This window comes from Andrena cerasifolii, chromosome 1 (assembly GCF_050908995.1).
Source record: "Andrena cerasifolii isolate SP2316 chromosome 1, iyAndCera1_principal, whole genome shotgun sequence".
In the NCBI taxonomy this organism is placed as follows: Eukaryota; Metazoa; Arthropoda; class Insecta; order Hymenoptera; family Andrenidae; genus Andrena; species Andrena cerasifolii.
Genome location: NC_135118.1, coordinates 17,681,180 through 17,707,086, shown reverse-complemented (window position 1 = coordinate 17,707,086; position 25,907 = coordinate 17,681,180). Strand labels below are relative to the sequence as shown.

General features: G+C 39.9%; 1 protein-coding gene across 9 annotated transcripts in view; it reads right to left on the bottom strand.

Moving 5' to 3' along the window:
- Positions 1-25,907, bottom strand: part of Nmdar2 (glutamate ionotropic receptor NMDA type subunit 2) — a 265,424-nt gene that overhangs the window by 142,618 nt on the left and 96,899 nt on the right. For 8 of the 9 annotated variants that reach the window (XR_013085217.1, XM_076810952.1, XM_076810972.1 and 5 more), the window contains exon 2: positions 733-1,263. Coding sequence is in view for 7 of the 9 variants with exons in the window: in XM_076810952.1 (XP_076667067.1) it covers positions 733-1,038 (306 nt within the window). In the remaining 2 variants the exon portion in view is untranslated. Of the gene's footprint in view, positions 1-732; positions 1,264-8,228; positions 8,233-25,907 lie in introns of those variants that run through there. The other variant, XM_076811031.1, reaches the window with a different exon arrangement.

Genomic DNA, 25,907 nt, shown 5'->3' with positions numbered 1-25,907 from the left:
CATGTTTATAAGCTTGTTATAAACACGCAGAAAAAAAATGGAGTTAAAATAACACATTTAAGACTCATTTATCCAAAAAGCTAAATTAAAAAGAAAACCAATTGGACGTCTCTAAAACTTCATTTTTAATTTGTTAAATGAATTTCCATTTTTCCATATCTGAATGTGCATAATTATCATTGTGCTATTACACACATTTATTACGTCACCAAAATTTGTAAATATATTCTATTGTTAAAGAATAAATTAAGAGAGCTCATTTTACCCCGAGGTTCACTTTGCCCCGGTCTCCCCTAATCAACATGCAACTCAATTTAAACACAGCGTATAGTATTGTCTCGAACTAAGGTGAGCGCTATCCCCTACTTCTTCTGTTCCTGTGGCGGCGAATGAGGTAGACTGCGCTCATTCGTAGTCTCTCCCTCATTCTGCGCAATAAGGCAATAAAGTCAAGCCGAAAGGACTCCCTGTGTAGAAAGAAGGCTCCGCCAATACACGGAGTGCATGTGATTCCCGGCTACCAGCTGCATTCACACAGTGAAAGGGTCGTCCTGCTTCGCGCGTTGCTCAAAGAAGACATAGGTACCGGCTGCAGGCGAATTTACTCGGTTCACTTTGATTGGCCCTTTCACTGTGCGAGTTGCGGCTGGTCTCCAAGAATCACTTGCACCCCGTGTAGATTGTAGAATAAGTGAAAGACCAATGGCTGGGCGTTCAAAATTTCGTACGAACGGTGAGATCAGAGATGTCGTAATTAGTCTTGCCCTCGGATGAGTGCGGCATGTGGGTGAATATCTGCGACGGTGGTGGCGATGGCGTGGTAGTCGTAAACGTTCTCTGCCTCGTCGAATTCGGAAATCTGCCCTCGCCTAGCCTCACCCCCTCCCCTCGGCCGAGCCCCCTGTTCCTCGTGATCGTCCCCCTGTCGCTGGTGCCGATCTGAACGCCGCTGCTGCCTCTGGTCAGGCCGCCTGTCTGAAGACTGTCCGCTGCCAGCAAAAGCGGCATCAGCGTGTACAGGCACCACGAGCTCCTCATTTTTTCGCCACTTCTCCCTGGGACGCTTCCTCCGGAACGCTTGTTAGAGCTTCCAGCCACCCGTTCCGCGCGTCTCTGGTCCGCTTGCCACGCAGTTGGCCCGACGCTTCGAAGCGGGAGCTTCCATTCAGGCGGATTGAAAGCTCAGTCGCGTCGCGTTCACGCCCTCCGGTCCAAGCGGGCATTTCCTGCGCTCTGACGGTCCCCCATCGCGTGCCCGCGCTCCTGCAACAGAAATTTATCATCGTCAGACGCGTTTCGCGGACGAGCGCGCGCCGAAATTTGTGCAACGCTGGAGTGCCACGTCCGATGCGTCTCGGGCTTCGCGTTTTAAGTGGGAGCTCGGAAGGTGTAATCGGGGAGTAAGATTGCAAGGTTCTGTTACTGGTGAGTGAAGGAGGGGGTGCTGAAATCTTTGGCGTTCGATCTTTTGTTTGTAGGAGCAGGCGGGGGTATTACTGCGGACTTTTAAGGTAGGTTAACTTTAAAACCCTCGATACGGCGTTCGAATGAATGAAAGTTCCTCCTTCTTTTTTTTAAGGAAAGGTGGAACCTTAATAATTCCGTAAAAAAATATGAGGGCAGGGTGATAAGCACAGTTAATTAAAAACTAATAAAATGATGTCGTTAATAAAATGATGTCGACGTCGATTAAATCATGGACACACTAATATCGGTTGTATGATTCATGACCATTAATATAAAAAAAAAGTAACCGTGGGCAGTGGTGAATGAGGAAGATTCAGCAGTATTGCTATTGATACCTAAATGGTAATGGATATCGTTCAGTTTAGTTGGTTATTGTGTTGCGAATTTGATGCAGCATGATCATCCATTTCGATATGAAATGGAGGAAGTACGTGGATTGTTTAGAGGAGCTTATTCGCGATGTGACATTCACAGAGAACTACAACAATGTAGTAATAAGCCGTGAAGTGAACATCAGTACGAACGTATAATTGAATGGAGGGTGGATATACGAAGGATATGTGAATTATTACTGCAAAATTAGAGAGTAGGAATTGACCATGATTAACGTCATGATTAAGGCCATGAAAATGATACCTGCAAGTAACATGAAAGCGTTCATGATAAAAAGAGAAGTGATCCTCTAAGATGTTACTGTGTTTTTTATGTGCCTAGCAAAATTATTTCCAATGGCCGAGATAAACACATTCATGTAAACACCGATATTAAATTTTCACCGGTCATTATAATTTATAATTTGTTATATGAACAGTGCGGAAGATTAACAGTGGCCGGAAATTACTGAGCATATTATACAGTATTTATACCATGGATGTATATTATAGATTTAAAGTGGGGGAGGTGGAAAATTAATTAATGTAATAGTTAATTTTAAATCGAATTATGGTGTCATTAGTCCCGACCTGATTTAATGAAAAACATTTAATAATAATATTGTACATAATTCTATGAATGTGTGTCGTTCGAAATTAGATACATTTGAGTTGCGTTGGAAAACAATAGTCCAGAATGTTTGAAGAAAGGAGTGAGAGGAAATAAGTACCTCAAATAAAATTAATTGTTAAAAGTAGAAATAGAATACTGTGAATGCAAGGGAAAGTGTATTCTTTGAATAATGCTTCCCAAAACAAGTGTTCATAGAGCGGCGTGACACGTCGATTCAGCCAATTTTTTAACGCTGAGAAATAGGAGCTTCTTTAAATATGTATTGCAACGTAATGTACGCGAAAGCAATGCCGATGTAAATCGACTACGAGAGTTCAGCGTTATCGTTTCGCATAATTGCACAGAATCTTCCATATCATACTGCATTCTATAAAAAATGCCCATGTTGCTTTAACGTTACCTTATCGATATGACATATAACTCCAGTGGAAACATTATTCTTGCACTATAATTAAAAGTTGTGCATTAATCGAAATCACAAAAGCTTTGCCTAAACAGTTACTTTCCCCTAAATTCCTTTATTATTGCTGTAACAGGTATCTACTTGTCCACGAAAAATACAACTGCTAGGATGTGAATAGTTATGTACATTCCCGCCTGGATAATTAGTATAGTAACAAATGTTTTTTAAAGTCGACTTTAGAAACTTTGAGCGGAAAAGTACAGGTGACTTTCAATTATTCGTGATGTGTATACATTAAATCTACGTCTGCGTTAAGCACTGCATAAGCATTCTTAATGAGCACCAAATTGGATGTGCAGGAGTCGCAACTGATCCTGAGCGTTTTTGTTAGAAGGTGTGGCTTTAAGTACGACATTACTGCAATTTGATGGCTGGCCATAAAACGGTTCTAATTTGAGTAGTAGGGGGTACGAGAGGGTCCGTTTAAAGACAGTTAATTACTCGGGTCGCGTTATCATTTCAGTGTTATTACGGCTATCCGCGCTGTATAGGTTCGCCGAGGATAGAATTACTGAGCAATTAGTAGCGGAGGCTTAAGAACGACACACGAAATGAAGATAATAATCGTCATATTGACAGCGCACATCAGAAAATAATTTCCTACAAGTACATACAATACTTCCTCAAAAAATTCTATCTGGAATGATCATATCTGTAATCGTATTCCATTCGTGAAACTACATCCTCGGTTCCTTGTAATCATGGATAATTTTTATCTGTTATTGTTTGTAATATTAGCAAACCTTCATTGTCAAGAATTTTTAAGCTGAAAATCATTTCTGTATGCATTCGAGGAAAATATTTTCTAAGCACAAGCAAAGACTTAAATAAATGATGCCGGCGATTAATTCTGACTAAATGGCACACGACCACTACAGAGTTAATGTTAGTCCCGTTAATAATAATTATGTTAACGCTGTAATTAGGATCTGTTATGTATGATAATGCTATGATGTAATACTGCGTGTGCATATGATGTTTAAACGCTATTCCACCTCTAGGTCTCGTAGCTCTGATAACACAGGAATTCCCTTTCATTAGTATCACAGCATTTCTGTTGCCCAATTTAATGAAAATAGTTTAGTATCGATCTAACATAAAATAACTTCATCCCCTCAACTTTCATTTCCCCCAAATGTTTTTAGAAGGAAGGCCTACCTAGGAATTTTCGAAAAATCGATTTTTCGATTTGTATATTTTCTTGAAGTACATCTTGAAAATATGCCCTGAAAGTGTCAAGTTAATCCGACCAAAATTGGCAAAGTTATACGCGTATAAGTAGGTAGGTGTTCCTCGGTGTAGCGCTCAGACCCAAAACTTTAAACACGTTTTCCTCAAAGTCATGTTTTCAAAGTCGGTGACACACATAACAAAAAAATTAATGAATCGATTTCCTCGCGGCTTTGCCGGCTTATTTTAGGATTACAAATCTAAGACCTATCGAGAGCTTTTCCTTTTTTTGACTGGATTTTTTTTTACACTCGAAAAGCGAGCGATTTTTTGCCAAATATCGGTGCTTCAACTTTGCACAGCCGCCATTTTGCCTCAAAATAGTTATTCAAAAATCGGGCCCGATTGCGCCTAGATAATTTTATATATTATCTAAAAAAAATCGGATTTTCAATTATCGGTTTTCCTAGAAAAAATTCCCAAAGAAGCATGTTGTTTTGACCGTTCTAGGTAGGCCTCCCCCTTAAGAATTGTCGTTGAGTCACGAGGCTTTCCTCTTCCATGAAGGCTACAAATGAGGCATTGAGAACAAAAACGGACTGACCTAGGTACATGGTAAAAAATTAATCTTTCCAATTTTATATGATTAGTACGGCCTATTGGGATACATTAGGGGAGAGCGGGGACAAACGTAACGGCGTCATGAAAGTAACACGCCTTCTGCCCCCTTCCACAAACATTTCCAAAACGTTTGCTTTACACAGTTACATGCGTACAGTGTCTCTTTTATTGTACTGAGTGACGCTGAGCAGTAACACGAATCGTATACCCTGGGCAAGCTAAAATTTTTATTTTGAAGACTGCGGCATGGGTGATCTTCACTACGTATGTCATAATTTTAATTCGTATTAGGTGAAATTTAATATCTATCATTTAACTAAATACACAATGTCAAAGAAATGTTCGAAGCTGGTTGTGCTTTCCACCTTTCGTTATTTAAAATTTATTTGTTTTTATCGTTACTTAAAATATATTTATTTAAATGTTTCTTTCTATCGTTTTTTATAATAAAAAATACTTTTTTTGTGATGGACGAAGTGTTTTTACTTAATTCTCCTGAAAATAATTAGTGTTACTTTCGTCCCCACGGTGTGTTACTTTCGTCCCACCCCTGCAGGACAAAAGTAACAATGACAGTCACTGCGGAAAACTGCCATAACTTTTTAACTACTTATCAGTTAAGGCTGAATCTGTGCTCAAATGATAGACAAAGAAACATAGTATATTAAGGCAGAATTTTCATTTTTATATCTATAAAATATAATTGTAGGCTAGGCCAAATGTAAAAAGTGTTACTTTTGTCCCCGCTCTCCCCTACTGTTACTAACTCAATTTCGCAAAAAATGTGGATTAGTCCGTTTCTGTTCTCAATGCCCCAAACGTTACCCTACATTTCCGCATTAAAAAAATTCAAGCATTTTCCCTTAAATATTCCCGTCTAAGAATACCTCGTGTGTTTCCCAGAAAAAGCTAATTACACAATCTTGGGAGCAAAAGCGATCAAAGTAACGGAAGTTTTTCACGAGGACCCAATATCCAATGGTTCGATATGCAAATGCAGTCTCAGTCTGACTTGCTCCAGTTACGTGTCCCCCGAAAATAGTTCGTACCTTTTCTGCAGCTACCTCGGCAAAGAAAGGATTCGTGCAGTTATGGACAAAATGCTCATTTCATTGAAATCTAACTTAGGGGATGAAAGTTATTCTCGCACTGTATCAGATTACGTCAGAAAATTATCTGAAATTGTTTCCTGCTTTATAACGTTGTGTATGAAAGCAACGGTTACACAGGAAGGAAGAAAATGGGGGAATGGGGGTCATATTCAGAAAATGCCATACTCGGGGTGGTTGCAGCCGATTCATGGTGGAAGTCTTGTCGTTGATATTCCAGGCACGACAAGCAGAAACGTGGAATTTTCATTGTGCCCCGAAACGGCGAAGTTCCGTCCTTAAAAGCGGCAGCTACTTTGCTGGCAAGGCGTTCTCGTTCATTTACGTGTTTTAGCAACGTTTAATGCAAAGTGCATACTCTATTGAATTACTCGCGATGAATGGAATTCACCATAATTTCTCGTAAAACGCACGGAATCTCGTGGAAACTAAACGAACCATGTGCTCTTAACCAGAATTTCCAGGAGAGTGGGTACAGTGAGTCAATTTAATTTGCCTGAGAAGGTGTAGTTTGAATAGAAAATTGGAGACGTGATACCCACTGTTTATTACTTAACACAATATTAAGATCCGAGGAATAGAGTCTCACAGATAGAATAGGTTAGACACTCTTTAAATCATTGCTGGTAATGGAAAGTGAAATTATTTTATTTATAGTAATAGAGGACCTTGTAGCTCCATTTTGGACAGTTTTTGAGTTATGACGTGTAATATACGCAAAAAGATTCTACATCGTTTGGTGCAGATCCGATAAGAAATGAGCGATTTATTGGAAATAAAAAAAAATAGAAATATCAATATTAATATAACTATTTTTATTATACAATATTTTTTCGCCAAAAATAGAAATAAACTAAAAAATATATATTTTTTCAATTAGTGTTCTCTTTTTAATGTTAAGTCAAAGCAATAATTTTATAAACAAATAATAGTTCTTTCTAATTTACTCTAAATTGGTAAATATGGAGTAAATTAGAAAGAACTATTATTTGTTTATAAAATTATTGCTTTGACTTAACATTAAAAAGAGAACACTAATTGAAAAAATATATATTTTTTCACAGAATAAGTAGTAGTTATTCAGATGATAAGTGTTTATTTCTATTTTTGCACCCCTCTTGCTGCAAGGCCCTTAATTGGTATAGTACTACTGACGATGTACCACAGTAGGCTCCAATTATAAAGTTCACGAAGTTTCCTAAAATAGTCACGTCTCAAGTTACAGGTTTGAAAATTCCAAAGAACAGTTCCAACCCTTAGAAAAATATTACAGCTGATTAAATTGATACACTCGTCCCGAGGTGAAAAGTTTGAGATATTGCGTTCCATGTTTCTTTCAAGAGCATGCACGTATCATGCTCATATTTCTAAAATATGAGCAACTTTCTTCTCCAACCGTTATTTACGCGAACTGAGAACAATTTACAGAAGAAATACTAGCAGACACCTTAACAATACGCAGGGCTCAAGAATAACTGAATATTACAGTACCCCAGCTGTGCAGCTTGTAAGACGTAAAATTATTAAAACAGATTAAAGGCGAAACCCCCCTCCCATAGCAATGTACAATATTTTATTCACAATAATAACACGGGAAGATTTTCGGATGTGAAAGCTTCTTTATGAGACCCCCGCGTGAAGGCAGATTAAATTAAAAACGCACGACAGCTGCGCGGACAGAACGCTGGTGTCACAGCTTTCTTGCGAATCGTGTTGCGTGCACAGAGTTTCACTGCCTTAAGATTTACCGCGACTCCGTTCCCGAGATTGTTTCAGCTTTCGTCGTCGCGAGGCTTACATGAATAATTCCCGTTCCCAGGCAACGTATCTTCCGCCGGTTTTACATAACGAACAAAAGCCTGGCAACATGGACGAAACGAATCTTGCATAAGCCCCTTCTTGGCAACCGGGGAACGATGCTTCCTTTCGTCGATAATTGTTACCGAGAAGTTTCTCCAGATGCCAACGTGAATTTAGAGACCGCGTTGGGCGAAACTGAGAGTCCACCTTACAGAACAGAATTTATTGTTAAGTGGGGATTAAACGTAGAATTTTGACGACGCCATTTCCGTCGAAGGAAACAGTGTTTTATTTAATACCGAACACTGGATATTTTAATAAATGTTCATGGATTTTTACTTTAAGAAGTTGTTGTTTAATAGTGTCATTAATTCGGTTATTTTGTAGGTACAACGTGGTTTAATGTAAATTTAATTAGGTTAACTTAAAGGTACAAGTCTACTGACCTGACGTGCCAGAACATTATAACATCACGGATGAAATTCGCCAATTTACGAAGGAAACATTATTATCGTATTATCATCAATCTCAACTGTAGCATTTCTTCGACATCACTAGCACAACACTATTGCTAACACGACCGGTCAAGTGACCGTTTTTAAAATTTCGATTAGAATTCCCTATGTACAACGTAATTGAATCGCCTTTAAACTTCACGACGTTACCTCAAATATATGGTACTAGCGGCCGGCATGCGTTACATTCTCGCACGGAAGACGGAGGTCGGCGGAGGCCGAAGTTCGGCAACGACGGCCGAATCGAGGCGGTGTTCGGCGGTGCTCGGCGGTCATGCCGATCGTCTTTAGGCAGTCGTGGAAAGCGTGCTAAGAGCACAGTTACGTTGCTGTTGTTTTCTGTATTTCTTTGTTCTTTTATACTAATATTCCATCATTACACTTTATTTACTCTCATTGCACTGGTGTGTTTGGTTGTTCATTTTGTGAAACCCCGACGATCCTACACGTATGTAAATGATATACTTCTGAATAAAAGAAACTACATTCTTATACTGTTGTAATGAGTAAGAATACACAATGAGTGTATTCTCAACAACAACGGTCATCCCAAACTGCCGCATCACCACGCAGGATTCGTCACTTCGAGTCATGTCCAAAGGGCAGGCTCGCCCTTACGTACCTACCTATTTCGGCAGTATATAAGCTTGTCTCCCTTGACCTAGGCGCAGTTCTTGTATTAGTCTCAACGCCGAAACACTCCTGATTTCTTCATGTAAACGGTTACCGAGTTTGCCGCGCATATTCCGAGTATATTGTGTCCGAACATTATAATAAATATATATTAACGAATGAAGTTAGTGAACATATTAGTGATCTTTTATATTCACCTAACTCCTTCATAACACTGTCAATTTGGTTATTATCTTCGTTCTATATTAAAAAATATAAGTTGTGTTAAAGACCGGTCGTTCGAACGGTCGCGTTCGGAATAGGTATTCGTGAAGTGTCGGTAGGAATAGTGTTAACCGAAAACTTTTCAATTGCCAACGAAGGCCGTCGAAGAAGTAGCACGCTAATGCCCCGAGCTTTCCAAACTTGCCGGTGTAATTGTGTGTCTTTTGTGAAACCCGATTAATAAACTTTCTTAAAGCCATATAACGCGCGTTCTCCGCAGGCGTGTCCCCTCGAAGCGTGATGAAACTTAATTACCAAAGTTCCCCGAATAGTTCAATTGTCACCCAACCTGTGATACGTGAATCGGCGGAGTAAAAATGTGTCGATGCTTTAACGCCACGTGGTCGCAAAGTACGCGATAAGTTCATACGGTGGAGTATTACAATTACTCCGTGCTCGAGCATCCTGCGGAGCACCGTCTAGAGCCTCCGGCGACGTGGAAAATCACAGAGTTTCCCGCGAAATTATTAGTCCTTCCCCTAAGTATACACCGCATAAAAATATCGCCGCAGCAAGCTCCTGGATACCCCTTTCTTTTTTTTCTCGTTTGTTTATTCAATTTTATCTGGATCACGGGGGTAGTACTTTCTCATTTCGCGGCTTAGAGCACACCTTCCGGCGTTGAACATTCGCGTCGGACGAAATGTCCCGAACTTCTCGCTCTTTTCCCTTTGTTCCCTCCATTTTTTTTCTCTGTCACTCGTCACACAGCGAAATAAATCGTGTGTGCAAGGAGCACGGCGGAAACATCGCGTACATATTTTACAAGGAACAGAGGGCTTTTTCTTTTATTCGTCCGGGATTAAAAGCGTGTCCTTGGACGTTGCTGGTTCTTCCATATGTGTAGGGAATTGTAGTTGTGAAATTAGGTACAGAGATTCCAGTGAGATACAAATTAATTAGATTTGATGGTGATAGGAAGCTGCAGATTTTGTCGTAATTATTTCTTTGTCTTAGCATTTGGTTGTAAAGGAGGGATTCTCGTGAAACAGCCCCAAAGAAACTGATGTTTATGATTTTTTGTTAAATAACTATTGGTTATGTTGGATAACTCTTGTGGGATATAAGGAGGCATTTTTAATTTTGCAGAATTTTTTATGTCGATCCTTCTGATTATTTAAAAACACCTCGTGGGCTAAGTGTAGTAATACAGAAAGAAAATCTAGTGTTTGGTTAGAATCGTATTTTTTTTTTTGAAGATAGGGCCCTAAGGGCCTTCTGGGCAGGGGCCCATTTTTCGGGAAAATGAAGACATAGTTTACTAAAAATGGGCCAACTGTAATAGTGCGAAAAAAATGTAATGTTCAGATACCTATACTTAATCATACTTTTTTTGGTCATGGGGCCCTGCAGGGGCCTTACCAGCTGCCATGTTAAATCCACCAGTGAATATGTCAATACTTATATATAATAAATGACCATGTATTATTTACAAGATTCCACAATAATTAATAAATATCAAGAAGGATCGAAATAAAAAAAAATCAGCAAGTTTAAAGATGCTTCTTTATATCCTAAAAGAGTTGAATCCAATATTAAGAATACCTCTTTACAAAAAAAATCATAAATACAACTGGAATTATTAGATAAGGTTTCAAGCCTTGTTCGCCTGTTCCTCGCGTGTATCAAAATGGCACAGTGTGTTGCCTAACAGCTTGCGCCCCTGTATTTCTCAGTATTTAAATGATAAAATGATTAATACCCAGGAGCACATGGTATCAACCCCGTACATGATCAACAATGCTTGAAACCTGGCTACAGATTCATAGCCGTACTTTCGACAGCTATAGGGAACATTGGGCAATAATTAAGCGCGATATCGATTGGCAATGTTCGATATCGGCCAGATGGTGTGCAACGGCTATTAATTCGATTGGCCAAGGGTAAGCATAATCGACGATATTAAATTTCTATCGATCGGGGAGGTGATAAATGCAAATTGAGCAGGGTCATTATAAATCGCGGTCTGCACTGGAGAATGTCGCTTAGCCGAGATGTGGGCAAAAAATTTGCTCGGATAATACGACAAAAAGTGCATGTACGTATTAACCCGACTGCCCCACGAGCGATGTCGCAAAGAAACATCGTTCAGGGCTTTATCGAGGACTGCAGTGCTCGCGATCGTCGCATAGATCAGATCGCCCTTTATCGTAGCGATTGGAAAGGACATTTATTGCGGCCACGTCAATAACTTGTTTCACCGTTTTATCGAACTCTATCCTGGAATATAATGCACCCTTTTGTCTGCGAACACGCGGGGTGAATATTAATCTCCTTGCCACGGTTACAGCGTTCCCATTGGTCGGACTTAATTGAAATGCAATGAGCGAAGTTCGTTTTAACCGGGTACGTATACTTTAGAAGTGCTTCGATGAATAAAATACAAATCGGCAGATTCGTAAAATAGCTTGGAAAGTGTGATAGGGCAGATGTGGATCGAGCTTTTATTTGGAGATTTAAAAACTCATCCGCTGATGTTATTGATGTGCTTAAACGTAATCTGTGAATTTCTTTGTCAGGCGAGGGTATGTTTTGTTGGAGCACTTCGCCTTCAACACTTCCCGCCGCTTCCATCTTTTCACTCTCGCCGCGGAACATCCACCCTGGAATTTAAATATTTACCTCCAGCTCCTTTCCATAAGACGATTATGCATGGAATCTCATGGACCCTTGCCCCCCCCCCTTCATTTGAATATTTCATTTGTTTGCACGAAAATTATGACACACGAACTTCCCAATGTGTACATTAGCCAATGCTAATCTTAATAGGTGTCGAGGTTAGAATAATTTGCTTGAATTTATAACAGCGAAAGCACTTTACGCAAGTTCCATACACCGCAGCTAAGAATCACAGTTTAAGCCACTAGATTCCAGTGTACAACGTGTAAGACACGCGAACTTAAATCCATTTAAATAACATTTACATAATACAGAGACACTCAGTGTTCTTCCCTCCCTCTGTCAAACTTTCCACGGTTAAATATCGCCGATCGATTAAATTAAACCTTGCGTTAAATGCTTCCTTTTTATTCCCCCCCTGATTCAGGGAATATATTGACTAGAGCTGTGTAGCCTGCCCCATATATTCTTAACTAGTTTAGCAAAACAAGGGTTGGTCGAATAAAAAGAGGAAACGAAGTGGGTTCGTTAAATTGTTTTCACCACCATTCACCAGGGCCGATGGCGGAGGAGTTTGCAGAAAGTTAAAGCTCTATTTGCTCCATTAAGAAGAATTGAGAAAGATCGATGCGCCGGCACGCCCCATGTTTCTTCCCCGCCCCAGCGCCGGCCGGCTCGTATTTCGTTGATCCACTCGTGTGTCGGATTCCGCGAGAGTGAACCGCGAATCCACGTGGACGGTCGCGGTAAACCGAGCGTCCCCTATCGCGAATTCCTGCGGTTCAACGCGATCTCAGAAGCACTGAAGCCTCTATTAAGGAGGGATGACCACTCCATATATCTACGGCGAAGCAGCCCCCAGCTCGCGGCCAGCGCTAATGAACGACTGCGATGCGCGCTGTATGATACGCTAACAGATTGAAGAGCAGAGACCAAACTTCCAACTGTCTGTGGCACCACGAGCATTATATTAACGAGAAAACTTTTGTTTTAAATGAGAGAAAAGGGGGCTAAAGTGGAACTTTTTTTTGGATACTAATGCATTTCAGATGAAGCTTCTTCCTTTTAATCTTGGGGTTTAAATTTGGAGCTTCACTTCTTGTACTTTTCTAACTCACAGATGTGCGTTTAGTTAACTGCTATCCAATGTGCTTGATGTGCTTGGAACCTGGAAAATTCGAAAATGGGTAGTACCTGAACAGGTATCACCTATGTTTATTTTATGGACCCTAAGGGTTTTAAACACTGCTGAACATTAAGTTTTGGTAAGTTCCTTTTCATTTCTTCGCAAATAACATGGCACGACCCAAGACGAGACAAGGTATCTACTGTAGGAGCCAGAAAAGTACCTAAAAGTTGTAAAATCTGTATTTCATTTCTAGTGGGGGTTTCAAATGCGGCCGGGCACATATGTGACTTTGGCCCCTCGAAATGCCTTTGAGGTAACCAATTAGACAGGTGCCCAAAAGTTGTAAGATTTCGTATTTCGCAGGGAAAATTATTTCTAGGGGGTTCCCAACAAAAATTGTGCTTACCTTAGGCGTCTTACAATATAGTCAGCTGGACCGAAAAAAAATTGTCAAAAAAATTGTAGCTCTGCACAAACAGTAATACAATTTTTTTTCATTAAAGAAAACCAGGACTAGCCGCGCCCCTTGGACCCTAAACTGTAGGCTGGGTCGAGAACGTGCAAAAATAATTTTCTTTTAAAATCTGACTTGACATAGTGAAAAAGGGTGTGACGCGTGTAAAAAAGCTCGCTGATTTTTTTTATAATTTTAAAACTATATTTAGCCGCACCCTCGGGGGTCAAAGCGGTCTTTTTTCAAATTAATAGTTTCTGTAGATCATAAAGCGCAATCGTTTCTACCAAGCGAGTAAGTAACCGAAAGTTTTTGTTGTTGAATTATCTCAATGTTTCACTGCGCCCCGCTAGCGAGAAGGAATGCGTAATAGACGATAATGCCGATAACTGTAGTTTTGAAATTATAAAAAAAAATCAGCGAGCTTTTTGCCACACCTCACACTCTTTTTTCACTTTATCAAGCCAGCTTTGAAAAGCAAATATTTTTGCTAATATATATAAATATATAAATATTTTTATTTTCGGCCCAGACTATTATATAAAACAATAATGCCTGGCGAGGACAGACTAAAAAACTAGTCTAGGATAAACAGGATGCTTGATTGACCATATAAACAAACTGTAATGCAAATAAATATCCCTGATCTCTGCTGTAGAACAGCCCCCTGTATATTCAAGAGATTGTTTATTGTCGGATGAACCATGAAGAAATGTTCCATTATTTTCTCCGACGGAGACGCTTCGTTACCTCGGAACAGATCTGCTAACAATGTACACGCTGGAATAACAAAATTTACGTGGAGGAGAAGTAGCGAGCCACGCTGACTTGTTACGAGGATATTTATAAGGGGCCTCTTCGATTCAGAGTGAACGCGTTATCCGATTACAGCATCCGCCTTGATTAAACTGCTCGCACAGCGAAGACGTTAATTAACCTTGTTACTGCCAACCGCGATTAATGGCTACAACCACTGGTTTCTTCCGACGATAAATAAGCGTCGTAAATCCCATTGCTATAATAATTTCAGACACCGTACACTCCTCGATCGGGAGAAAAAGCCGAGCGCCTTCGCGTTCTCTGCCATTCGATGTTCTTGTTATCAAAACGGGACGTCCTCGTTCCTCTTAATTTCGTTGTAACGAAACAACGATGAAGCAATAGTCGCGGAATTCCATGTGTAAATAAAACTCGATAAATATTCGGATTAGTATAAACGAAAAAAAAATTGACGTTGAAGGAAAAAGAACGCACGATGGTTAATAGTAATTATCATTAGGTGCGCTCGAGCAACCGAATTTTTTAGTTACCCTACAGATTTATGGCTCTAAGGGCATGCATTTTAACTATTCAAAAACAGCGTCAGAACCCGATGAAGTCTGACGCAGGAGAACATGTCAATGTTAAATCAACCATAATGTCTCGACGAAGCAAGCTCAACAAGAACAACAAAATGCTCATATATAAACGTCCAATTAAACCAATATGCCCTTATGGAATCCAACTTTGGGGAATGGCAGTCAAATCACACGTTCGAGAAATAGAAAGTTTACAAGCGAAAATTCTTCGCACAATAATAGATGCACCCTGGTGTGTCAGAAACGACGACATTCGCAAATTTAATCATTAAACAACCCCTCCATACAGGAAGAGATTATACAACTCACGGACAAGCAGAAAGCCGGAGAGAATGGGTTCTCACATAAATCCGGTAGCTACAAACAGTTATGCTCAAATATTCAGGAGATTAAACACCCAATAGACTTTCTAAAGGCATAGAGCCTTTAAGCCTTGGGCATTAGTACGAATCGAAAATCAAACGTTATAAATTACTCTATAACCATTTGCAAAAAGTCTTGTAGATAGATACAAATAATAAAGGAAATTATAAAAAAAAATAAGTTCACCTAGAAATTCATATTTCTTACTGCTATCGTGCCCTACGCAGCGTTGGATGTAAATCTCTTTTCATTTATAAAGATTGAAATAAATATCGTACATTTTTAATGTTTTAATCATTAACAGGGGATATTATCAAAGAGGACTGCTGGAGTTTCATCCTTTGTTGGTGCATCCGATCGCCGCGAATCAGGATATTTATCTATGCAGTTTGCCAGAACGCTCGGGATAGATAAGGAAGCAGTGGATACGGCGTGCAGAATGCAGAGGTATTTCAGGAATGAAATACCTAGAATGCTTGCCAGCAAAGGAGCAATGCGGGACAAGAATGAACGAACGAACATACCGGAAGGAGCGTGCTCCGTTTACGCGTACGTACTTCCGCTATTATGGATATTCCGTATTTTTCTCATTCGAGCAGGCGGTCAATTAAATATTTCCCTGGATTTATTGCGTTCTACTTCTTCGTGAATCGTTGATCTCTATCGCGTGTTTTCTCTTTTGTAAGTCAGTATTTTTCAGCAGACTTCAGTAGATGAACTTCGCTGCGGCAAATACGCGATGCAAATTCGATCAATTGACGGAGCGTATAGTAAATTGAATTGATTTTATAGATCGACACAAAGGCGACCGAAAATGAGAGACTACTTTCAGCAAAACTAAACCTTGACACCGTGAGATATAATGGTGGATCGCTCTGACTAATAGCAAGCATAGCAGACAGTATAAATTACTCGCTTAGCTCAGAGATTACCTTTATCCGAAACAACTATCTGGCTTAACAGGCAGACAATTAAGAACACGTGAGCGATCGTATATTTAAATACATTTAATCGAAGCACCTACTAATTGAATTACCAAAGTTATTAAACAGTTACTTTTGATGCAGACAGAAGATGACTGTCACAGTCCAGCACGGCTACAAACCCTTTACTGAAAAGTATCAATCGTAGCAGGTCAATGGTGTAGTAATGGTCCCGATTAATGTAATAAATTTCCCGACAGTGTCAACATATTGAAAATCGCACGGGAAATTAAGTTATCGATAAAATTAGTTGTAAATTTTCAGTAAAGAGACGATTAAACTTTGACATTTCCTTTGCGTTATTTAATAGCGCAAATTGAATTAATTATTTTAATATAGTGAGCGTGGAGGTTCATCGATAACATACGCTGTCAGACTTTAACGCAGTTTGAAGGAAATTGCGAAGGGTGAGCCCTGGTTTTCCGAACAATTATTTCTGATTATTAAGTTCTCCCTTGCTTTATCGTCGGGGTAATCACATTCGCCGGAAATTTCATAACTCCAATTAAAGTGAACAAGGTGTTAATCGTCAAGCAAACGCTCAATGTGCTGTAGAGAACGTTTAAAGACCAATCGAATCCGATATCGGCTCAGATATTACGTTCTGTTATCGATTTATCGGGCCATTCTGGGAACGGTTTTTATCGGGGCATTACCTGGCGGAGACTTTAATTTTCCTCTACGTAACAAACGTGTTCGAGTGTGTAAGAACTTCCGAGCGAAAATAGCGTTTATTCGAGGAACTGTGCCTCGGAATTGAAGAAACGAGTATAAGAGAGCTCGCGTCAGCTGACACAAGCTGTCGTTAAGGTAATGGCAACCGATTGATATTACTCCGTACAAATAAGCCTTTGAGATAAAGGAATAGGCGTCGGCTAAGTTCCCTTATAGATCTCACACAGTAGTTCAGTTTTTCTGGTCTTTATTTCTGAGTATTATTGCGGACAAGATTTAACCCTTGTCAAGGTGTGGGCGAAGACTGATGTCTACCGGACGCACATTTTCCGGCAAGACGCGCGGCGACCTAGAAGCACCTCCTAATTGGTTGATCCGATGTCGGTGTCTTTTTCAGGCCCAAAATCGCGCCACCTATTTCGCGCGTCTTCGGCGCGCTTCCACCGTAACGGGGGTGAGACTTGGCGGGAGAAATACTCCTGGCAATGTAGCGGGATTTCCCCCAGGCCCCCGAGGCACGTGACGTGGCCGGTCGCAGGCCGGTCGCAGGCCGCCCGGCCTCGCATCGTGGGCCCTTCGGACTATTGAGGCCGTAAACGAAAGTCTCGAAGGAAAACACATGCTTTGTTAAAAATTCAATCACGAAAGAAACGGAAAGCGGCTTACTCAAAATAGTTTTGCTGACGCGCGTGTCATAAACCGTACCGACCATCTGCACGCCAAATGTTCGTATTTGGTCGTGCCGATGACCGCTAAAGAGAATTTTGAAACATCTTAGAAACAAATAGATTGAAGTGTCGAAAGTTTGAAATCGAACTACTTAGACCTATGAAAGTGGGGCAATTAAAGGTTCGTAGAAGTTTGAGTGTGAAGTATAGGGGAGACCGGGGCTAGTTGATACGTTTTTCAATTTTCAATTTTTTTTTCATTTTTGTTTGAATTAATTAGTTGATAATAAATATGCTACAATATACTTGGGTCTTTCCTCTTTAATAAATTGTAAATGAATAGTTGAGAAAATACGTACAAAATGAATGAAAAAATGTTATTTATTACGATCAATTTGGATGAATCAAAACTATTTACTTTTTCTCTATGTAAACTAAAACAGTTAAAAAACGATTGTTAACGCCATTGTACACACACGTACGCTGGATCGTAGGAAAGAATTGAAAAACAATCATCATATATCTCGCTGAAATGGAGCTACACATATACAGTGTCGAGATAATTCGTCTGTATCAAATAGCCCCGGTGTCCCCTATAACACTTTTTTAGAGATTCAAAAAATTTCAGAAACTATTCAAATTGCAACTCTTCCCCTTCCCTGTATTTGTCTTATGTTAATCCGTCCAATACCTTCAAATATCATTTCTTTCATCAAAAACGAAACTCCAGATCCTTCGCTTGAATGTTAAAAGTAAACCTGACGAATTTACATTACACACAACCAGACCTCCAAACAAACTGGGTATAATTCAGAGTCCACGTACATATAACCCTCTGTTTTGCCAATCAACTGGGGAGTCCGTTCTGAATCGAGATCGGAACGAATGTAAATTTGCTTCCTCCAAAACTTATCAGCCTCTATCCCATTCTTGTTCCATTTAAAGCCTTTCGATGTTCGTTAAAACACGATCGTCCGGCTATTTTCACGTGGATCTCCCGCGGCCAAGGTGATCGCCGTTGATTTCAATCCCTTTTTCATCAAGCCGCAATTCGATATTCGATCAGAGGGGTCGGTAGACACTTGCATCAAACGGAATTACCCCAGAGCTCGCGATATCCCTATACAGGCGGATCGCTCTCGAATTAAACTTGCGCTCGGAGCCGTTTTGTCCGAGTACTTGATTACAGTCACGCTGAGACCGTGGGTGGGGAAAGAAATCGCGGCGATTCATCATTCCCATTGCTAGCGCGGCAGGGGGTCGAGACGCGTGGGTTTGCAGGGGGGCGAAGGAAAAATGCAAGAAATTGCTTTCACGGATGGCCGCGAGCATGAATGCGTTTACCACTCCTGAACGGTGGAATGTGTACCACGACCAGGTGATTGATCGTGTCCACATTTTTTTTTTCCGAACACTGATACGCTGGTTGAAGCGTTCGGGAGAAATTCCATTCAAGAGCACGATTTAGGGGGGGTGGAGAATTATTGATAGGGGAGATTGCGGTGTGAAGCACTGTGAATCATTTCAGATGGTCATACTCGTGATGGCGTTCGCTTCCGGATCCTCCAAGAATGTGAAATCAACTCGGGTGAATTATGGGTAATCAGATTAAAGTCAGATTAACGAAATGCTTCGCGAATGTGAAAATGTTCAATAGGAGATGCCGATGTGTGCGATCGATCGATGAGATTTTAGGTGTCCTCCAATGTAGAGGTAAGATATATGTATTAGCGACTGCGAAAGATATCTTCCAAGAATTCTTCTTTCGCTTTTGTAGTATCGGAATAAGTTCAGCGAGACGTTGAGAACCTCGGAGGAGACAGGCCCGTTGGGGAAAACCCAACGCGTCACCGGGCCCAGCAACGCGCGCAAGGGTTTGTCGGGGCGAGAAAGCGCGCGGCGGAGCGATGTCCATATTTGGGCATGAGGGCGACTTGAAAAGCGTGCGTGGTGGGGATGTAGCGTCCTTTTTCGGAAAGGCGAGTTTTCCGCGGAAAGGACAGAGTTGGAACAACCGGCAGAGTGTGTAGATGTACTGAGTCGTTGTGTTAAATCGAGTTGTTTGTGTCGTAGTCGGTTATCTTGTATTAGTTTTAGTTTCTTTCAATCTTATATATATATATCTTTCCTGTTTATATTAAATATATTTTATTTATCCCACACTTTTGATTTTTTAAAGGTGAGAAGAAAAGAATGCGTGTGAGTGGGAGGAAACGGGAGCCACTGATTGTTGAGTGGCTCTACACGCTCTAATTTTTGTGTATGTTCCGTCCTTAGACAGAATTTGGTATCTGGCGCCTTGAAAGAAGTGTTTGTTTCAAGGCGCCAGTATTCTTAAACAAGGCGCGACTTTCCAAAGCGAGGTTCCAGTTTTCCTGGCGTGCAAAGGGATTTCAAAAGCCTCATTGTACTCAGGCGACAAGGAGCGTAGGGCCCAATGACGGATCACAGGTCCTCGTAGAAGCCGGCCTCCTACGTCGCTGACTTTCCCACGACGAATTTTCGCTTTCCCTAATTATTAGGGGAAGACCTTATTGACACCCTTAAACACCAATTTGTCACAGGATTCGGTAAGACGAACTGAACTCCACCCACACGGAGTCCACGTTGCGTCGCGTGCTGTTGCGTAGACCAGTTGCTCGAAAACAACCATAGGGGAAGCAAAATCCATATTACGTAGCGAATTACTGTATGTATTCGCATCTTAAGTTATTGTTGTCTATACTCAGTATTATTAAAGTTAGTGCTAGGAGATACTGTGGTTACAGTCATTTCACATTCTCCCAGCCAGTCACAGTTCCCGTCGCCATTAGTTTGCCGCCGGGAAGCGTTGTTTGACAAGCAAAATTGTCGAACGCGCACCTACGTTCGCTAAGTTTAGTGAAGTAGGGGAGACCGGGGCAAAGTGGGGTGGAAAATGTTTGAAGTCGAATAAAATTTTTCCCTCTCAATAAAAATGTGTGAAAATAGATTTATATTATAATTTGAACATTACTATTGATAAATGACGAATATCAATACTTAAAATAAACTTAAAGTATATTAAAATTCAACTTGAAAAGAAAATGCAAAATCGACCACTTTACCCCATATATCTTTGGGGTAAAGTGAGCAGAAATAAAATACGTGTTTTAATGAAGGATATAATTATAAAATCAACTTTATTAGAACTTTTAAGCTATTTAAACTATTTGTTTTTCAATATATTTCATTAATATAAGCTTAATGTTGATAATTTGTACTTTGTACTTTGTGTTACTAACCTAAACTCATTTTCTTTTGAAAATGTGTTTTTAAAGGAACTTTGTTTACATGAACAGTCTGACATATTATAAATAAAACAAATACATACATAATTTTTGATAAAATACGTACTTATAATATCTAAATAAATTTTTCAAACAATTTTTAAAACATTAGGATTAATGTTTTCTCAAACGCGTGTACATGTATGTTTATGAGCTTGTTATAAACACGCAGAAAAAAAATGGAGTTAAAATAACACATTTAAGACTCATTTATCCAAAAAGCTAAATTGAAAAAAAAGCAATTGGAAGTCTCTAAAACTTCATTTTTAATTTTTTAAATGAATTTCCATTTTTCGATACCTGAATGTGCATAATTATCATTGTCGTACTACATACATTTATTACGTCACCAAAATTTGTAAATATATTCTATTGTTAAAGAATAAATTAAGGAAGCTCATTTTACCCCGGGGTTCACTTTGCTCCGGTCTCCCCTACGGTCGAAACAGTGTAGATAAACATAACAATTCTTTGCGTCGAAACGGTGCGCTTGCGGCATATGGTCCCTCTTGGACTGTTTGTCTTCTCATTTAGCAAAACACGTTGGTGTAAAAAACACTTTAGCATTAATTTCCAATGTCATAAACAATTTTGGGGCAAGTTTCTTTTACAAATATCCACCGATCCAGAGGGGTAGATTCACCCCTGACAGCGGTATCCATCACGTTTTATACACCCTGTACATGCAGTGATAAACTACTTCATTGATGTTTCTGTGAGTTATCCACTGTCGAACACGTGTGTAGGGCTCACGGTAAGTTTTGAGATAGCTGCTAAAGGCGTACGAAAAGTTCTAATAGATGTGCAGAGAACGTGATGCACTGAGACGTCAGAGCGGACAATATTTTATTCAGAACTTAGATCCTTCCTGATCTTCTTGACTTTTCTACGTCTTTGAAAATAATTCGGTTTCGTCGGAGATCTGACATCTCGGAAGCCCTCTGAAAATTCACAGAACTGGCTTTACAAATAGCTGAGGCTCTTTCAGGGCTGGCAATTTAATTAAGAACTCACTGTTATCATAGACCTGTCGCGTATACATTAAGAGAAGCTTGAGAAAGAAGGCAAAAACTGTTCAGAGACGTTCAACTAGGATAAGATCGGGGGACAATCCAAGAAGCTTGAAGATTTGAAAAAAGAATTCCGAGCTGGATGGCTGCATTACCGCTGTCTACAGTTGGCGGTCTATGAAGTCGGAAATGAAATGTGATTAATATTTACTGAAATACGAACGTCTGGACCTGTCACAGAATGAATGGAATAAATATTATTTATGAGTAAGCGGCGAAACTACGGGGAAAAAAATGTAATTGGATTGCCTGGCATTCTTCGATGAGAATAATGGTCGTTTTGCATTGAACGTTGTTAAGTAAACTTCTCTGCGTACAGAAGCATTCTCAAGTCGAACACAACATATCTTTGCAATATTAAAAATGTATTTTCACCTGATTAATTAAAATCCCAGAATGATGTCTTTGCAAACGTCCATCGTAATATTTCTTTTTCACAATAGTGATTAGCCATTAAAGTGTTTCTATCTTAATGTAAAACAAGCTTTCTCCTTTAAATCCTCTCTCTTGGGCGAAATACGTTCGTCCACGACTGCTATTCAGAGAAAAACTGTATACCCTTTCCAGCTCACGGTTGAATCCTTAGAAGACGGAAGTGCAACGTTGAGTGATTGATTTTCCGTTTGCACTCTAACTCCGAACTAACGCCGGTTTCATGGCGACATAAACACAACGATAAGGCTTTCTGCAGCAACGGAGTTAAAACTGCTAAGAGGATTTCCGGTGGAAACTAGGGTAACAGACTTTACAGGCCGCTTATTCTGGAAAATCCATACATTGTGTTTCGTTTGTCGCCCGGCTTTCCATCGTGCTCCCTTAAATACGCACAGTATTAAAACGTATTTCATTTAAATGGTACTAATTTCAGACCAAAGTTGCGAGAATCTGACAATTTTTTTCACCCTCCGCTATTTAGCGGACTAAAAGGTAGTACCTGTCCGAAATCCAATTGAGCGCTTGTTTATTAGTGCCTTCACTTGCTCAATATCACAGATCGCTAATTGCATTAATTCAATGAAGTGAATGACTGTGGAATTAGCCAGCAATCCGTATCCTAATGCGATTTTAGTGAATAAACCAATAGCCTTGTATCTAGTGGTCCTTTCAATTAAATAGCCCGCTTGTGTATTGCCCGTGGATCGCTCAACTCATCGTCAAACTCTGAATCGGGTCTCTCTCGAGACTCGCTTACATGTGTGCATATAGGTCACCGATCCCAATTGGCGCATCTAAAAAATTCAAGAATAGGCAACGCCAATCAACAGTCGGTATTGGGTAGACCGGGGGCGGTAGTAACACTTTGGCTTTGGAATACGCTTACGCAAAAACTATTACAGTTACAACAACAGTTTTTTTTACGAAAAATGTTACTAACTTATCTGACAAACAAGACAATATTATTAATCTGCTTTGTCACTATTCGGTTCTGTCGCGGTACAACCGACCCCGACTGCCGATGTTACAATCGCCCCCGACTAAGTTTTCGAAATTAAATTATGAATTTTTATTAACGAGACACTTCAAAGTGATAAGTAACGATCAGTATTAATTTAAAAATGGCCAGATTAAATATTAAAAAATAGAGGAAACACGTACTTGCAAAGGGAGTATTTATATTACAATTTTAAATCAGTGAGGAAAAGTTACTTTAGGGTATCGAAAAGTTATTTTCTTCGATGTGGCAGTGCTCATCGCAAAAGCAAATTTTTAAAAATGCTTCTTGGATGTCGGTTGTTACTTTACTATAAACGAGAATATTTTCCTACGAAAAATTTAGCAAATGTTCTTTAAATGTTGCTCTTTTAAGCGCACAAGTTTTGTAAAAATATACGCTTCCGCTTCTTAAAAAAAAATTCACAAATATTCGCCTCATTTCGACCGCCTGACTAGATATAACCCCTTAACGCCCTCCATTTAATTCTGTTCTAAATATTTAACGGTGTACCACGTTCTCCCTAAAATTTATCCGAGTTACCGATATTATTAATTATTGCCATTAGTAACACTGGTTGTAGACGAATAAACGTTGCTCGCGAGGGGTGTGAAATGTTGGTCGATAACCGGACACCTCGAACGTTTGCACGGAACAGCACTACGGCGGTATCACGAAATCTACAGGAAGTGCGTCACCGTGGCACAGCCATGTATACAATTTGGTTTCCAGAAGCGTGTGCTTACGTAATCTCCAATGCATGGTAACGCGATGCGGATACACGCGCGCCACCCCTTAATAATCGCCCCCCTGGCATCGCGTCCGCCGCATTTTCCACCACTTTTATCCATCTATATCCTGTAATTCCAAGCGTCCCGAATTTATTATAAGCAAAGGCGCACTTCTTGAACGCTCCCGAGAATGGTGCTTTAACTTTAAAGTGACTATGAAATGGTACATGACGCGAATGGTAAATATTCCTCGTCCCCTCGCTCTGCTCTACTCTTCCGTTTGGAAAACAGGAAAAGCAAACTTGCAAGTGGAACTGTCCATTCTCCAGAGGAGAAAGATCACGTGCCACAGAAATATCGAGGATTCGGGGTCTGCCTAAAACTGTAAGTTCCTGGTCAATGGCTGTCAATTAATGCCGATCAACGAGATAAATTCACACTCAATGATTCCTATAAATCTCCGTTAATTCTCATTGAAGCAATTATTAATTATACTTCACACTTTGCCGCGCGCTTTTACTCTACAAATAACTGCTGTTTTTTTGCTGCTTCCAGAAAAAAAAACGAGGAGAATTAATGTAACGTTAGGGAATTTGTTTTCTATTTTTCGCAGTGTTTTTAGATTGAAAATCACACTGGGAAATATTTGCGCAGCGTGTAACGCGATTAAACCGATCGTATTTGATTGAATTGTTGCTATTTGGTTAATTCGATAAACCGACCACCAGTTCCCTGAGAACGCTTCGAATTTATTGAAACAAAGTGGTGTGGATTGAACAACTGCGCCCTGTTTATCTGTTTATTTATAACTAGCCAAATTGCAATCGCTGGTTGGTGGTTAGCCGAAGTTCTCTCCCGTTAATCTTCGTTTCGTGAAAAATGTTTACTCTGGAGAGCTTATGATCTGCATCTAAAAACAAATTTGCTTTTTAGGATGGTTTGTCACGAACCAAGGATATTGAGCGTATCTCAGTTCCCTTTTGATTCGTTTCGTCGAAACGAATTCGTATCGGCGATAAAATGCGCGAAGATGGAGGGAGACGAAGTAGACTATTTGGCCGTCTGATATCGAAAGCAATTTTGTCACGTTCATTTGAGTTGATTGAAGGCTGTTCCTTTGCGAAGTAATCTCTGTGATGTCGATCAGCGCGAGGATCTGTTCAAAAGACCTTTTCCAGGATTTTATTATTCCCACCTCTTCCACCTTTTTTTTTATAATTATCCTGCTTTGTCTTTGTGTGTCTGTTTCTTTTGATACCAATAAACCCTGTAATACAGGCACAGGTTATCGGTAAGTGAGGGCATAAGACGTATTTTACTAATTAGATGTATTTACATCATTGTGAAACTCAATTCAAAATTCCTGCACCTGCTGTTTGAAATTGTAGCTATGAGATTTTCAAGACTGTAGATTTCCGTTTTCGAGGATTCAAATATTTACGTGTTTTTAACTATCGAAATTGTAGGATTTGGCTGTTATAAATGTTGTTCTACACTTTGCTCGGTGAAACAACTCGATTTATGCACTGCGACGTGTTTCAACGAGGGAGTTAGCAGAATCTTGACAACGTTGAAATTTTCAAGAGCACTTGACATCTCCATTTAACTTTTGCGTTACATCGTGTTCGACGTTGCGGCTGAAACTTATCACGGGTTCTCGTGAAAACCGTCTTAAATATATTTTCGAATTTCCTGTCGCAATTTCCATGAAGTCGCAGCTTCTCAAATTTATACTTCGACGACCGACCACCGTGGTGAAAATATACATTTACTTATAAAAGCAGTGCTTGCTACTCGACGTTCATTTTTAAACTTGTGCGCACAGAGTTGTTGTAACTTTCATCGGTAAACTGAATTAACGATTGGATATATATTTCTGCAAAACGTTTCAAACAATAATACGAACACAAACGCTTCATGGAAACGCACAATTTCGTGTTTTTAAAAGAGAAACTTCAGACACATTTCCTACAAAAAATTGCCCAACCTTCGATTTTTATTTTCTCTTTTATTTTCTGACGTTGATCTCCCTGCGTGCATTTTTCTAGGTACCATACTGTTCCCCAAATA